Source organism: Pan paniscus, chromosome X, assembly GCF_029289425.2.
Source record: "Pan paniscus chromosome X, NHGRI_mPanPan1-v2.0_pri, whole genome shotgun sequence".
Taxonomy (NCBI): Eukaryota; Metazoa; Chordata; class Mammalia; order Primates; family Hominidae; genus Pan; species Pan paniscus.
The window spans coordinates 42869339-42884287 of NC_073272.2; the positions used below are offsets into that span (position 1 = coordinate 42869339).

The window sequence follows — 14949 nt, forward strand, 5'->3', positions numbered from 1 at the left end:
GACTTAATGGGGAATGTAACGTGGGAATTGGTTAGTTGAGCTTTCCATCTAGAGTGTGAACAGCAGATGCAAAGACTTGATAAACTTGGCGTGGCTTATTGGATGGGATGAAAATTGTCCAGTCTGACTAGAATTGATGTAAGATGGGAATGGCAGGAGTTTCTGATCATGCAGTTCTAATAGGCCTTGTGAGAGAGACTGAGGCATTGGATGAGCCATTGTAGGGTTTTGAACAGATAATACCATCTAGAAAGAGCACTGTGGCCACAGTGTGGAATGTATTGCAGTGGAGTAAGATCCCAGAGAGTGTTAAAATGATCTATAGACATAAGATCATTGTGACCTGTACTGGAGAACTGGCAGTGAGGGAGATACAAGTGGACAGATAGATATATGGTGCTTTTTATAAGAAGTGGAATCAGTGGATTTGGTGATGGGATATTCAGAGAAGGAGGGAACAGGGAAGAGATGTGAAGAATGATGCCCAAAATTCTAACATGAACAACTGTGAGTGGATAGTGGTACCATTTACTGAGGGGAAACACAGGAGGAGAAACATGTATGTATGGGAAGAAAGGGGTGAGTTCAGTTTGGGTAGATTGAGTTTGAGCCTGTGTGACACCCAAATGGAGATATACAGTAGAACAGTAAGTAATTTGTCTTGAAATGTTTTTGAATCATCTGAATGAAAATATCTAGAACATTAAAGCCGTGAGCATGGGCTAGATCATCCAGGGAAATCAGTGTGAGAAGATAGCCTGGCATGGGAACTTGGAGAAACATCAGTTTTTAAGAGACAGGAAGGAGGAGTCGCAAATAAGAACAAAAAGAGGTAGAAAGAAAATCAGGAATCCAGGGAGGAAGAAGTGGTTATGGTTTGAGAACTGCTCCTTAGCTTATTACCGTGAAGAGGGGCCAAAACCAAATTGGCATGAGTTGAGGAATAGAAAATGAGAAAGTAGAGAGACCAAATGTAGGTATCTTTTTCAAGAAGTTTGGCTATAGAGGAAAGAAGAGAGGCAGGCAATTTATAAAAGAGTTCTTGCTTCTCATTTAATGTAGTTATTTTGTTGTTTTCATCCTCCTTACAAATGAGGGTCGCAGTCTTGGTTAGTCCCTTTAGACTCTCCAGGCTGTAGAAAGTGTTCGTCTTCTGGTCGGGCGTGGTGGCTCATAATCCCAGCACTGTGGAAGGCCAAGGCGGGCAGATCATGAGGTCAAGATATCGAGACCACCCAGGCCAACATGGTGAAACCCCGTCTCTACTAAAAATACAAAAATTAGCTGGGCATGGTACGTGCCTGTAGTCCAGCTACTGGGGAGGCTCAGGCAGGAGAATTGCTTGAACCCGGGAGGCAGAGGTTGCAGTGAGCTGAGATCATGCTACTGCACTCCATCCTGGCGAGAGAGCGAGACTGTCTCAAAAAAGAAAGTGTTCATCTTCCTTACAGTGAGCCGGTGTGATTGGAATGTCATAGTCATAGTCACTGTTGAACAATGTTAATACTTATACTTAATGGGTGAGTTTTCTTTTCTAGTAAAATAATTCTCTGAATGCTAAGTAAAAGTGATAAAATTACAAATCAAAATTTTTCTGATCATAAAAATTATAGACAAGATATTTTGTATAACTACTTGTTTTATTCATGAAGCCCTTGCCATCTTAATTTTTTCCTCATATTTTTCTCCCTGTCTTTCTTCTCCCCTTCACTCCTTTTTGTTGTAGGTGTGGCAGAGAAGACACAGCTTCTGAAATTGAGTGTACCTGCTACTTTTATGCTTGTGTCTTTAGATGAAGGTCCAGGTCCTCCAATCAAATACCAGTATGCTGAATTAGGCAAATTATACTCAGTAGTGTCACAGCTGATCCGCTGTTGCAATGTCTCTTCAAGAATGCAGTCTTCAATCAATGGTAAATTTGAATGCTCCATTCTTTACACTAGTTTTTTTTGTTTGTTTTGAGACAGAGTTTTGCTGTTGTTGCCCAGGCTGGAGTGCAATGGCGTGATCTCGGCTCACTGTAACCTCCGCCTCCCTGGTTTAAGCCATTCTCCTGCCTCAGCCTCCCAAGTAGCTGGGATTACAGGTGCCCACCACCACGCCCGGCTAATTTTGTATTTTTAGCAGAGACGGGGTTTCGCCATGTTGGTCATGCTGGTCTCGAACTCCTGACCTCAGGTGATCTGCTGTCCTCGGCCTCCCAAAGTGCTGGGATTACAGGTGTGAGCCACCATGCCCAGCCCTCTTTACGGTAGTTTTTAAATGCTGCTGGGCATATATAGTACTAAGAGTCTGGAGGAAGATTTTTGCTTTGGAATATTTTAGCCCTGTACCCTTTTTACGTGTTTAATGGGGATCTTTTTTCTGTCTCCTTGTGACTGAGGTTGATACCATGTTTATGAAACAGTTTAAGAATTAACTTTTTAGGCTGGGCTCAGTGGCTCATGCCTGTAATCCCTATGCTTTGGGGGAGGCCAAGGCAGGAGGATCACTTGAGCTCAAGAGTTTGAGCCTGGGCAACATAGCGAGACTTCATCTCTACTAAAAATTAACAACAAAAAAGTTGGCTGGGTGTGGTGGTGTGCACCTGTTGTCCCAGCTACTCAGGAGACTGAAGTGGGAGAATCACTTCAGCCCAGGAGATCAAGGCTGCAGTGAGCTGTGGTCACGCCACTGCACTCCAGCCTAGGTGACACAGTGAGACCCTGTGTCCAAAAAAAAAAATTAACTTTTTATATTTAGATTTTGCATTTTTATATCTTGGTATATCTATCTGATCATTATAATGCATAATGTTACTTTCTTCGTTGTGCTTAGGAAACTTGATTTAAAATGTTATTTCTCTAAAATAAAACATTTGGCCAGACATAGTGGCTCATGCCTGTAATCCTAGCATTTTGGGAGGCCGAGGTGGGTGGGTCACTTGAGGTCAAGAGTTCAAGACCAGCCTGGCAAACATGGCAAAACCCCATCTCTACAAAAATACAAAAAAATTAGCCAGGCGTGGTGACGTGCACCTGTAGTCCCAGCTACTCGGAAGGCTGAGGCAGGAGAATCACTTGAACCTGGGAGGTGGCGGTTGCAGTGAGCTGAGATCGCCCCATTGCACTCCAGCCTGGGCGACAGAGCGAAACTCCATCTTAAAAAAAATAAAAAAAAATTATAGGCTATTTTCTATCGTGAAAGTTGTGTATTATTATTGTGAAGAAGCTTATTAGTTTTTTATTGGTGACAAATCTGTATTCTAGGTAATCCTCCTCTTCCCAATCCTTTTGGTGATCCTAATTTATCACAACCTATAATGCCAATTCAGCAGAATGTGGCAGACATTTTATTTGTGAGAACAAGTTATGTGAAGAAAATCATTGAAGACTGCAGTAATTCAGAGGAAACCGTCAAATTGCTTCGTTTTTGCTGCTGGGAGAATCCTCAGTTCTCATCTACTGTCCTCAGTGAACTTCTCTGGCAGGTAAAAGGAAAATAACATTTGTATGTTTATAATTTGATTTGTTATTCCTTTCATTAAGTTACTCACCATGTCTTACTTGTTTTTAGGTTGCATATTCCTATACCTATGAACTGCGGCCCTATTTGGATCTGCTTTTGCAAATCTTACTGATTGAGGACTCCTGGCAAACTCACAGGTGGATACTCTTTTTGTGACTGGAAACAATTAGGCTTGCCCAGGTGTTAGAGTTAACTGAAATTGACAGTCACCACATTTTTTTTAACCTATTGGAGTTCTAGTGAATGTTTTATCTTAAACCTAGGACAAGGGTAAATAACAGGTTCTCCCCTTTTCCTCAGAATTTTATTTCCTTTTTTATTCTTTTTTCTCACTGCCTAAGTTTCATACTTAATAAGCCTGTTTCTTTAGAATGACTTTTTTAATTAAGGAGGAGCTAGCTTGGGCATTTGGTAAATATTTGAATTTCATTAATGATGCCCGAGGATTATTTTATGATTAGATTACATTTGTTTTAGAATTAGTCACTTGAAGCAACTTAGTCATTAGTCACATGAAGTATAATAGTATATGTAAAAAGTCTTCAGGTAAGTACGGTTTCCATTTTTCATGGTACTTATATTCTGTAAAGTCACCACAGACACTGAGTTAGCAAATACTGAACCATTACTCCTAGGAGGAAATACAGAATTAGGTTTCTATAAGCCTCTGTTTACATTTTTATCAACCAGTCAATACATAACCTTGTTGTATGTGTGTTTCTACTTAAAGTCATTTAATATATTTTGTTGACTCATAAAGTTCACAGCCAACAGCTCTGTAACTTAAGCCTGAACTTAAGCTTCTCAACGCATTCTGCATAAGGCACATCACAGCCTTCTTGTGGTTAGGAACATTAGATAGCACTTCAACATTATATACTTGGGTCATTTTAAACATAAAAATAACCAGCAAAAGCACAAATATGTGGAAAATGTGGCACTAAATACACCATGAAGAAGGACACTTGTTTACAGTTTAAGCTGAAACAAGAGAGAATGACACTCTTCTGGACTTCAGCGAGGAACGTTTGTGTTGGACAACTTGATATTTTTGCTGCTCTGTATATGTCCACAGATGACGAAGAAAGCACCTTGATGATTGATTTTGCAGTTATAAATAAAGTTTAGGAAGTAAGCAAATTCACAAATGTGGAATTCATGAATAATGAGGGGATCAATTATAATTAGTTTTTATGAGAACTTTTAGAATGTTAACTTTTTTCCCCCGTAAAAACTAAGGTTATCCAGCTTAACTGGCCCTCAAACTTTCACTAGAATTTTTCTATTTGTTTTTGGGGTTTTTTTTTGTAGTAAAAGTTGAATATATTATCTTTAATCCCAAGAGTTATATAATAGATGATAAATTATGGTATTAGTTGACAGCACTGCCAGGTTTTAGAACTTCCCTTCCCACATGGAAGATAGTATAATTGTTTGGGAAAACAATTCAAAGTCTATGTCGCAGTTTGCCTCCCATCTGCCAAGGTAATAAAACAAACTTAAAAACAAGTTCTGTAACAACAAAATGCTTAAAGAGAAGTAACAATCTGGAGTTTTAGTGGGGATTGCGAAAGCCAGAATTTGCAACTTAGTATTTTCAAATTATCTCCAAATTTACCATAATAGATTTCAAACAAATACTGTAAAAATAGCATTAAACCAAAAATCAATTTTCTTGAGACACAAAAGATAGTAGCTCAGAATTATAGTCATTTATTCAGGCAGTATTCAGTGCCCTTCTAAATATGTTCATAGGATTTGAAAGCTTCCTTCAGAGTAGATTTTAATGAAATCTAACTTTTACTATTTTCTTTTTAAAAAATGCTGTATTTCTGGGCACAGTGGCTTACCCCTGTAATAAGCACTTTGGGAGGCCAAGGCAGGAGAATTGCTTGAGACCAGGAGTTCAAGGCCAGCTTGACCAACATAGCAAGATCTTGCCTCTATTTTTTAAAAAAAGAAAGTACTGTAAGCACTTACAGTTTTAAACCAGTTAATCACATCTTAGCTCTTGTTTGCTTAGAGCAAGTGATAATGGCAAAGACATACGTGCTAGATTAAATGTGGGAGTTACACTTTTGTGTAATGAGATTAGTAAGATACTGTTACATGAATCACTGGCCCAAACGTGAAAATAATTTTCTCATAATGAGCTTTTAGTTCATTCAGTAAACAATGTTCAAATATTTATAGAGTGTCTACCATGTGCCCAGCACTGCTTGGCATCAGGTAATAAGGCAAGTGAAGATAGTATTAATAAAAATGGCATTTGAGAGCAGTTGATGCTAATGGGGAGAAAATATGATATGGCAGAAATAATGATTTAGCACTTCATTGTTACTTGAAAAAACTGAAGGTAAAAGCAATTTATATGTAGTGTTTCAGATGAAACAGCAAGAGGGCCTGAACATGGTTGATTTGTCTGAAATGATTAAGCTTTGCAAAATTGTTGAAGTAATCTGTTTTGTTTGGAAATCATGAATGCATTTGATGGAGGAAAAAAATCTTACTTTGACTTTAAACATACTGTTAAGTAAAATACATAGTGTATATTAGAATCTTTAAATTCTCAGTGTCCAGGTTATGTTTTCTAATTGAGGTAAAATTTACATAACAAAACTCACCATTTCAAAGTATACAATTCAGTGACTTTTAGTACATTCACAATGTTGTATAGCCATTACCACTATCTGATTCCACAACTTTTTTTTTTTGAGAGGGAGTCTCACTCTGTCGCCCAGGCTGGAGTGCAGTGGCGCGATCTCGGCTCACTGCAAGCTCCGCCTCCCGGGTTCACGCCATTCTCCTGTCTCAGCCTCCCGAGTAGCTGGGACTGCAGGTGCCCGCCACCATGCCTGGCTAATTATTTGTATTTTTAGTAGAGACGGGGTTTCACCGTGTTAGTCAGGATGGTCTCGATCTCCTGACCTCGTGATCCGCCCACCTCAGCCTCCTGAAGTGCTGGGATTACAGGTGTGAGCCACCGTGCCCATCCCAGAACATTTTTTTTTATTACCCCAAAAGGAAACCCCTACCCAATTAAGCAGTCACTCACCATTCCTTCTAACCCTGGCAACCACTAATCTGTTCTCTGTCTCTGTGGATTTGCCTCTTCCAGACATTTGGTAAAAACGAAATCATGCAATTTGTGTGTCTGACTTCTTTCACTTAGCTTAATGTTTTCAGAGTCCATCCATGTTACAGCATGTATCATTACTTTATAGCTGAATAATATTTTGTTTTATGGATATATATACACCACATTTTATTTACTGGCACATAATCTTTTTAACACAAAAGAAACAAGGCATGTTTGTGCCCCTACAATCATGTTTTAAGTTAGTTAGTTCAGGGAAAGACAGGACTAGTTGGCTTTGTATTATTACTCTGTTGTAGTTTGGGAGAAACTGAAATGAAATCCTGTGTTATTGGCAAATCAGCCAAATTGTACTATTGCCTGTCAAAATGCTTTGCCTGCCATGTATTCTCATTATTAGAATTCAAATACTGTACCTCCAAATTATGTCACTGAATCCTAACTTGCCTTCAGAGATGCAGTTTTGTAAAAGGTATTGATGTGTAGCAAATTACCCTCAACTACAGCAGTCATAAACTTAGTTATTAACTTTTTTAAAGTTTGCATTACTCTTGAGTGTCCTGAATTCACTTCAGGTAATGTGTTTAAATTACATACATGGCAGAATTATTTTGGACTGGTAATAAGTTAGTAAGAGTGCAGACTCTGGAGTCACACTGCTCCGCAGCTATATGACCTCGGCAAGCTGTGTAACTCTGTGCCAATTTTCTCACCTGTTAAAAGGTTTAATAATAAGGCCAGGCGCAGTGGCTCATGCCTGTAATCCCAGCACTTTGGGAGGCTGAGGCAGGCGGATCACGAGGTCAGGAGATTGAGACCATCCTGGCTAACACGGTGAAACCCCGTCTCTACTAAAAATACAAAAAATTAGCTGGGCGTGGTGGCACGTGCCTGTAGTTGGGCTGAGGCAGGAGAGAGGCGTGAACCTGGGAGGCAGGACTTGGCAGTAAGCCGAGATGGTGCCACTGCACTCCAGCCCAGGCCGTCTCAAAAAAAAAAAATAAAATAAAAAATAAAGGTTTAATAATAGTACCTATTGTCTAATGTTAGATTAAATGACTAAAAGACATTATTGAGTGGCACATAGTAGGCACTCAGTATATATTAGCTATTAGATTTTAGACGTTTTTATTTTATATCTGGTTCTCTTTCAGAATTCATAATGCACTGAAAGGAATTCCAGATGACCGAGATGGGCTGTTTGACACAATCCAGCGCTCTAAGAATCACTATCAAAAAAGAGCATACCAGTGTATAAAATGTATGGTAGCTCTATTTAGTAACTGTCCTGTTGCTTACCAAATCCTGCAGGTGAGGATTTTTTTCTTATAATTTTGTAGAAATCTTAATCAGAATTAAGGATTCTGTTTTAAAAGAAGAGAATCATGAGAACTTGGGGTTGTCATTTTAAGTTAACTTTGAAGTATTCCAAATCCTCTTATCTGTATGGTTTTATTTTCTTTTGCAGGGCAATGGAGATCTTAAAAGAAAGTGGACCTGGGCAGTGGAATGGCTTGGAGATGAACTTGAAAGAAGACCATATACTGGCAATCCTCAGTACACTTACAACAATTGGTCTCCCCCAGTGCAAAGCAATGAAACGTCCAATGGTTATTTCTTGGAGAGATCACATAGTGCTAGGATGACACTTGCAAAAGCTTGTGAACTCTGTCCAGAGGAGGTAAAAAAAGCCACCAGTGTGCAGCAGATAGAAATGGAAGAGAGCAAAGTAATTATTTTGTAGGCCAGTGTTTATGTATTAATGATATTATTAAAAGATTATGTTGAAGTTTTGGGTTTTGAAAAATGTTTATTCGGCTGGGCACGGTGGCTCACGCCTGTAATCCCAGCACTTTGGGAGGCCGAGGCAGGCGGATCACCTGAGGTCAGGAGTTCAAGACCAGCCTGGCCAACAAGGTGAAATCCCATCTCTACTAAAAATAGAAAAATTAGTCGGGCGTGATGGCAGGCGCCTGTAATCTCAGCTACTTGGGAGGCTGAGGCTGGAGAATGACTTGAACCCAGGAGGCACAGATTGCAGTGAGCGGAGATCGTGCCAGTGGGCTCCAGCTTGGGTGACAAGAGTGAAACTCCATCTCAAAAAAAGAAAAGAAAAGAATGTTTATTCTATGTCATTTTAAGCTAACGAAGGGAGCTTTCTTTTGGAGAAATTTCTGTGAAATTGCCTGAAATGTAGTAATTCTGAGAGAATGCAAATCAGGTTTTTTGTTTTGTTTTGTTTTGTTTTTTCCCCAAGTTCTTTATCTGCAGTAAAAGAAAAGTTGCTAATGGGTCAGTTTTGTAGATTTTTAAAATTTATTTCAAATAGAAAAAGTTAAAAGTAAACTTGAGTTTGCCTACGTAATTTTTTATCTTGAAATATTCAAAATTAGGAGCCAGATGACCAAGATGCTCCAGATGAACATGAGTCACCTCCACCTGAAGATGCCCCATTGTACCCCCATTCACCTGGATCTCAGTATCAACAGGTAAACAGGAGTCAGTTTATGATTTTATCCCCTAGAACTGGGTTTTATGCTTAATTTTAGAGGATGGCTCAATTGTTTGTTGTGACTACAAACTAAGAAGTAGGATTATCTAGACTAGCTTTGGGAGCATGATCCAGAAGAGGGATGGTTTGGAGTGGGGGTCATGGTGTAACATGTTTGAACTTAACCACTGTAGGGTTTTCCTTGTCAAGAAGGTGTCCTTCTTGTGCTAGTAGTTAATAAAACTGTATGAGAATTTATATCAACATAAAATGATCATTGTTTAGTGCAAAGGATTGTGGTGACATTTCCGGTGAGGTAAAATCTTCACCTGGATTCTAAAAACATTATTAAGATATGGCAATGAAGTAAGAAGTCCTTGGTTACTTAGCCACAGGTTTCAGTGATGGTAAAAATCACTGGAAAAAAAAGGATTTGGGTAGATTTCCATAGGTGATTAAAGTAAATAAACTAGTAAATAAATAGCAAAAGAAATGAGATGAAGAAACATTCTAAATGATAACTTTTTCTTTCTGAAACCAAAATGTGACTAAATCAACTCTTGTGAGGCAGTGGTACTCAAACTTGAACAGGCGTGAGTCTCCCTGGAAGGCTTGCTCCAGCAGAGAGCTAGATGCTACCCTAAAGTGTCTGATTTCATAGGTCTTCAAGGGGCTGGAAAATGTACATTTCTAGCAAGTTCCCAAGTGATGCTGCTGGTGGTCCAGGAACCATACTTGGAGAAACATTTCAGGCATTCTTTCTTACATTTCACTGTGTACATAGAAGCAAACTGAATAGTTAGGAAGTACACATTCAGCATACTTATTTTCATCTATAGAAAGTAAAGCCTGGCCAGGCGCGGTAGCTCATGCCTGTAATCCCAAGACTTTGGAAGGCTGAGGCAGGTGGATCACCTGAGGTCAGGAGTTTGAGACCAGCCTGACCAACATGGAGAAGCCCTGTCTCTACTAAAAATACAAAATTAGCCGGGTATGGTGGCGCATGCCTGTAATCCCAGCTACTCAGGAGGCTGAGGCCAGAGAATCTCTTGAACCCAGGAGGCAGAGGTGGTGGTGAGTCGAGATAGCACCATTGCACTCCAGCCTGGGCAACAAGAGCGAAACTCCCATCTCAAAAAAAAAAAAAAAAAAAAAGTTAAGCCTAAAATCTTGGCTTGGCTGATGGAGCATGTACAGAAAAATGAGAGCACTGTAGGGTTCAGACATTTTAAAAGGTTAAGGAACCAAATCCACAAGGAAGGTTAACTTCCTTTGACCCTGAGAAAGCTCTTATGTTAATCATGCCTGGTTACTTTATCATCTTGAACATTGTTCTGTTTTTAATCAGCATTATTGTGAGTTCAGGGTTACTGCTCCTATATATCTTACATCATGGTTAGTCAATCGGATTTAGCATGTGGTGGAAGGTCAATAGATGCTCATAGATCATTCTCTGAAAATTTTTTACCAAGAGCAACAGTGGTTAATCCTTTATTTGCCAGACTTGAGTCTAAATAATTTTTGGCACTAAAAATCACTTTGGCCAAAGATTTATGTGGACCTACACAATCACTGCTCTTATTCAGGGTTTTGGGGTTTGCATTTACACTACGTTTTTCAAGCCTTTTTTTGTTTTTGTTTTTGTTTTGCACTATAGTAGTCCAAGGGTATTTACAGAGTAAGTCCCAAGAATAAAAGTATACATTTCCAGAGACTTCAGACCATGATTTTGAAGTTGTTTTACTATGTGAAAAGTTTTAACATACAGATCTCTTCTCCTTTCCCAGAATAACCATGTGCATGGACAGCCATATACAGGCCCAGCAGCACATCACATGAACAACCCTCAGAGAACTGGCCAACGAGCACAAGAAAATTATGAAGGCAGTGAAGAAGTATCCCCACCTCAAACCAAGGATCAATGAAATGCACATAATTAACTGGTTCCATCAAGACTGTGCACCCAGGCCTTACAGTCCAACCTTTTTCTGTGTCTGGCTAATATTTAAAACTAGAAAAACTATTCCTAATCAACATGGAGTGGAGAGTTTATTCACTGTCTTATCTGCAGAAATTTGCTGTCAATAATATAACCCGCCTGCAGTGGAAAGTGTATAGTGTTTTGTAATAAATGGCCTGATGCTAATGTGTAAATGGCAAAGGTGTATATAGTATATTAATGTTGACTGTTAATTCTTAAGCAAGAAACTTTTTTCTTGATGAGACTCACAGATCTACACAAACTACAAAAGTTAATTTTCTTGTTAAACCCACTGCACTCTGCAACCAGTGTTGCCTGCCTCATGGCAGTTGGATCAGCTCCTTTACAAAAAAAAAAAAAAAAAACAACCAACAGCAACAAAACAGAGCCCATCCATGTCAACCACACCAATAGTTTCATGTTAATTCTTTGCCACTGGAGTCAATTTTGCTATGAGCAATGTAAGGCTGGTAACCTTTAAATTATTTGGTTGATGTGGAAAATTGGTGATGTAACACTGTTTCTAGATTTTTTTCATTGCCTTTTTATTCTGATATTAGGTTAATCACTTTGAAGCTATAGTTATGCTGTAACATTTAGCATGGCTTCACACCAAGTTAGTGTAGCCAATGAGGAAAAAGTTACCATAATGACAGCAGTTGTCCGAGAAGTGACAGCTGTATTACTCAGAGCTTTTACTTCTTACACCTAGAATATTAAAATATAAAACAAGGGGAGAAATGTGACAAACAGGCTATTTTCAGTTGCATATATGTTCCTTATATATAATGTTTGACAGTTCAATCTCTGGGTGGAATAAAGAACACTTACGTATCAGTAATGGGAATTTTTAAAGATTTAAAACAAATATGCAAAAATTTGCTATGCCAAGATGCTGGAGCATAATAGAAGACTGTATTTGGTGTGCTTGTTTTGTTTCTTTGGTAGAGTTTATTAGGTGAATCTTCTAAAACTTTCCTTCTGTTGGATCCCAGTGACGTGGAAGTCATCAGAACCCCACGGTACTTGGAGTACCTCTCTGCACCAAGATAGCTGGCTGATTTTCTGCTCAGTCACAATTTTACTTGAAAGCAAGAATTGTCCTAGCTCCTTTTCCATTATTCCAAAACGTTTAACATTCAAAGCCAGGGTCTCATTAAAAAAGAAACTACTGGTTGATATAATTGAGATATCACAATTTCAGAATAAACATTTGATTAAAAATAAGGAACTCCTCAGTTCATACTGTATTTAAAAGAGAATTGGTAACTTGAATGTGTGTAATTTTTTGGAACCTGTCTAAAAACCAAATACCCCTGCAAACAGATACAGCCCACCCTATTCTATTTAAATATTTTGCTGTTTTATTTTATAGAAATTATTTTGCTGAATTCACAAATAGAATTTGATTTAAGAAGAACTTTTTGTCCTGTGGTGTGTTTTTGGTTTTTTTTTTTTTTTGGTTACTTTTTTGTCCTTTTTTTTTTTTAAAGAGGACTGCATATTAAAATTCATTCTGTGCATAGCATGCCTAGGCATGACACTGATTCAGGATTTCAGTCACATCAAGTTTTTGTGCACAGATTTGACCTTTGGCCCTCTACTGAAGATTTTGAGAAATCAGGATGTTGACACTGTAAAAGTTTCCTAACATAATCTTGTACTTTTTGTATGTTTTTTATATACATGTATATTTAATGAGCACAAGCTTGGTTGTATTTTTTACAATTCAGTTAATAGGGAAATGTTTTGTCAAAAGGCTACACTTGGAACTGAACAAAGCAGAAACAAAATTGAGCATTGCATTATTTTGTGATTAAAAGGGGCAGGTATTTAAGATAAAGCTTTGGGTATCTTATTTGTAGTACTGTATACTCAACCTGTGCTTCTAGGTGTTCCTGTAGGACATTTTGACACCGATAGTTTTTACTTTGAGTGAAAGTCACACACGGTGTTTGCAATTCCAACTGATTTTTGTTTTGTTTTTATTTTTTTGTTGTTTTCTTCTTTGAGATGGAGTCTTGCTCTGTCACCCAGGCTGGAGTGCAGTGGCACAATCTTGGCTCACTGCAACGTCGCCTCCTGGGTTCAAGCGATTCTTCCGCCTCAGCCTCCCGAGTAGCTGGGATTAGAGGCACCCACCACCACGCGCAGCTAATTTTTGTATTTTTGTAGAGACAGGGTTTCACCACGTTGGCCAGGCTGGTCTTGAACTCCTGACCTCAGGTGATCTGCCCGCCTCGGCCTCCCAAAGTGCTGGGATTGCAGGTGTGAGCCACCGCGCCTGGCCCCAGTTGATAGTTATTTTAATTTAAAAGTTCCTCAATTCCAAGCTCTTTAAACGAGTGAAATAGGTTAACTTTATTTGGATGAGTTAGGTGTACCATCTCACCATCTGAGAGGAGATTTATATATTTCCTGCTGCTCCTTAACAAAATATGTAATGTACTTAAAAACTTTAATGGCTTCCTAGTTGAGAGAAAACTTGACATATAAAAGGCTGTGAATTTTTCTGCTTGGAGGAAGAGCCCAACCTTGGTTGCTTTGAATTTACAAGCCCCCTTGTGCCAGGTGAGGGGCTTGTGAGTCATTTTTGTCTCCATTTGAGGAAGAGTGGTATGTGTTGTGACTAGGAGCAAGGGAAAGTGGAGTTATTTTTGTTTGTGCAAATTATTTTCTATATTTAACTCAAGCATTAATGTATAACCAGAAATTTAAAGATGCATGTTGTTGCAAGAGCAACATAATGGTGATTTTGAGGTCTTTTTCTGAACACAAGTGGCACGTTTTAAATTTCGAGTCTTCAAAGTGCCTAAGGATTATTTAGTTCTCCCTCAACTGATTTTTTGAGCCATATATTTCCTATTTTAAATGTTTGCGGAATCGCCAGTCTTCCTTTGAAAGAAACAGCCCCCAGAATTCTAAATGACACGATTATAGAAGACAGTAGAATGTGTTACCATAAAGACTGAAGATATTTTAGTTGTAAAACCATGTGAACAAGGGCTTTTGCCCTATTCTATCTAAGTGTTTCAGTGCACAACTTGTTAAACCATGTTGCTGCTGTTTCTAAGCCCTCCACCAACTGAACTTTCATGTTTAGCATTGTAGAGGCAGAAATAACATACTAGGGTTTTTTTCTTTCATTGATTTTTCTCCTGGTGATAATTTCCCAGCCTTGTGTCTTTTAGCTGTTGTGTATACAAATTTAGAATTAAAATGTTTTCTATTTTTTTCATGATTAACTTAGTGAATAACTTAAATCCTTAATCCTCGTAGTGGTTAGAAAGATGAGACACTTTTGACTTACATTTGTAAATGAAAACAAGTTGTGAATATTCAGATGACTACTTCGAAGTAATTCAGTTTTTTTATTAGTATTTTTCCAGCTTATGTTTTCCCATGAGCTATTTTACTTTGCTGAATTTTGTGGTTAATTTGGTGGATATATCCTGCCTTATTTAGGATTATAGCTGGATAAGAAAATTGCCTTTTCATTGTAAGTGCCCAGTTTTGGTCTCTAGTTTGAAGGTACTACATACTGCCGATAAAGGAAAACACTCCCCTACACCCCAGTTTTTGTGTTACCAAGAAAAAAAAAAACAGTATTGGTTTCATAGTAGGACTCAACCAGAATTAGTCCTACATATATGTGAGTGTTCAGTTTTTGCAAATAAGGTTTTTGAGTGTGATAAAACACTACAGAAGTGCTAAGTGTATTGAGAATTTGCTGCTGATTGTATTTATAACAATTACTTTACGTTTGCAGAAATTTAGCACTTTCCCTCCAAATTTATAGGTGTAAGAGAAGCGGGGGCAAGGTGCACCACATTTTAAAACTGCAAATGTGTGAAAATTTATTTAGAGATTCAG

At 38.4% G+C, this 14949-nt stretch overlaps 1 protein-coding gene across 4 annotated transcripts in view; it reads left to right on the forward strand.

The window, feature by feature from the left end:
- Positions 1–12496, forward strand: part of USP9X (ubiquitin specific peptidase 9 X-linked) — a 147807-nt gene extending 135311 nt beyond the window's left edge. For 2 of the 4 annotated variants that reach the window (XM_008968336.6, XM_003815368.7), the window contains exons 39-45: positions 1727–1912; positions 3249–3469; positions 3556–3644; positions 7759–7915; positions 8073–8333; positions 8998–9093; positions 10883–12496. In XM_008968336.6, the coding sequence (XP_008966584.1) occupies positions 1727–1912; positions 3249–3469; positions 3556–3644; positions 7759–7915; positions 8073–8333; positions 8998–9093; positions 10883–11020 (1148 nt within the window). In that variant the 3' untranslated portion in view covers positions 11021–12496. The remainder of the gene's footprint in view (positions 1–1726; positions 1913–3248; positions 3470–3555; positions 3645–7758; positions 7916–8072; positions 8334–8997; positions 9094–10882) is intronic. The other 2 variants (XM_008968337.5, XM_003815367.6) reach the window with 1 other exon arrangement.
- The last annotated feature ends 2453 nt before the right edge of the window (positions 12497–14949 follow it).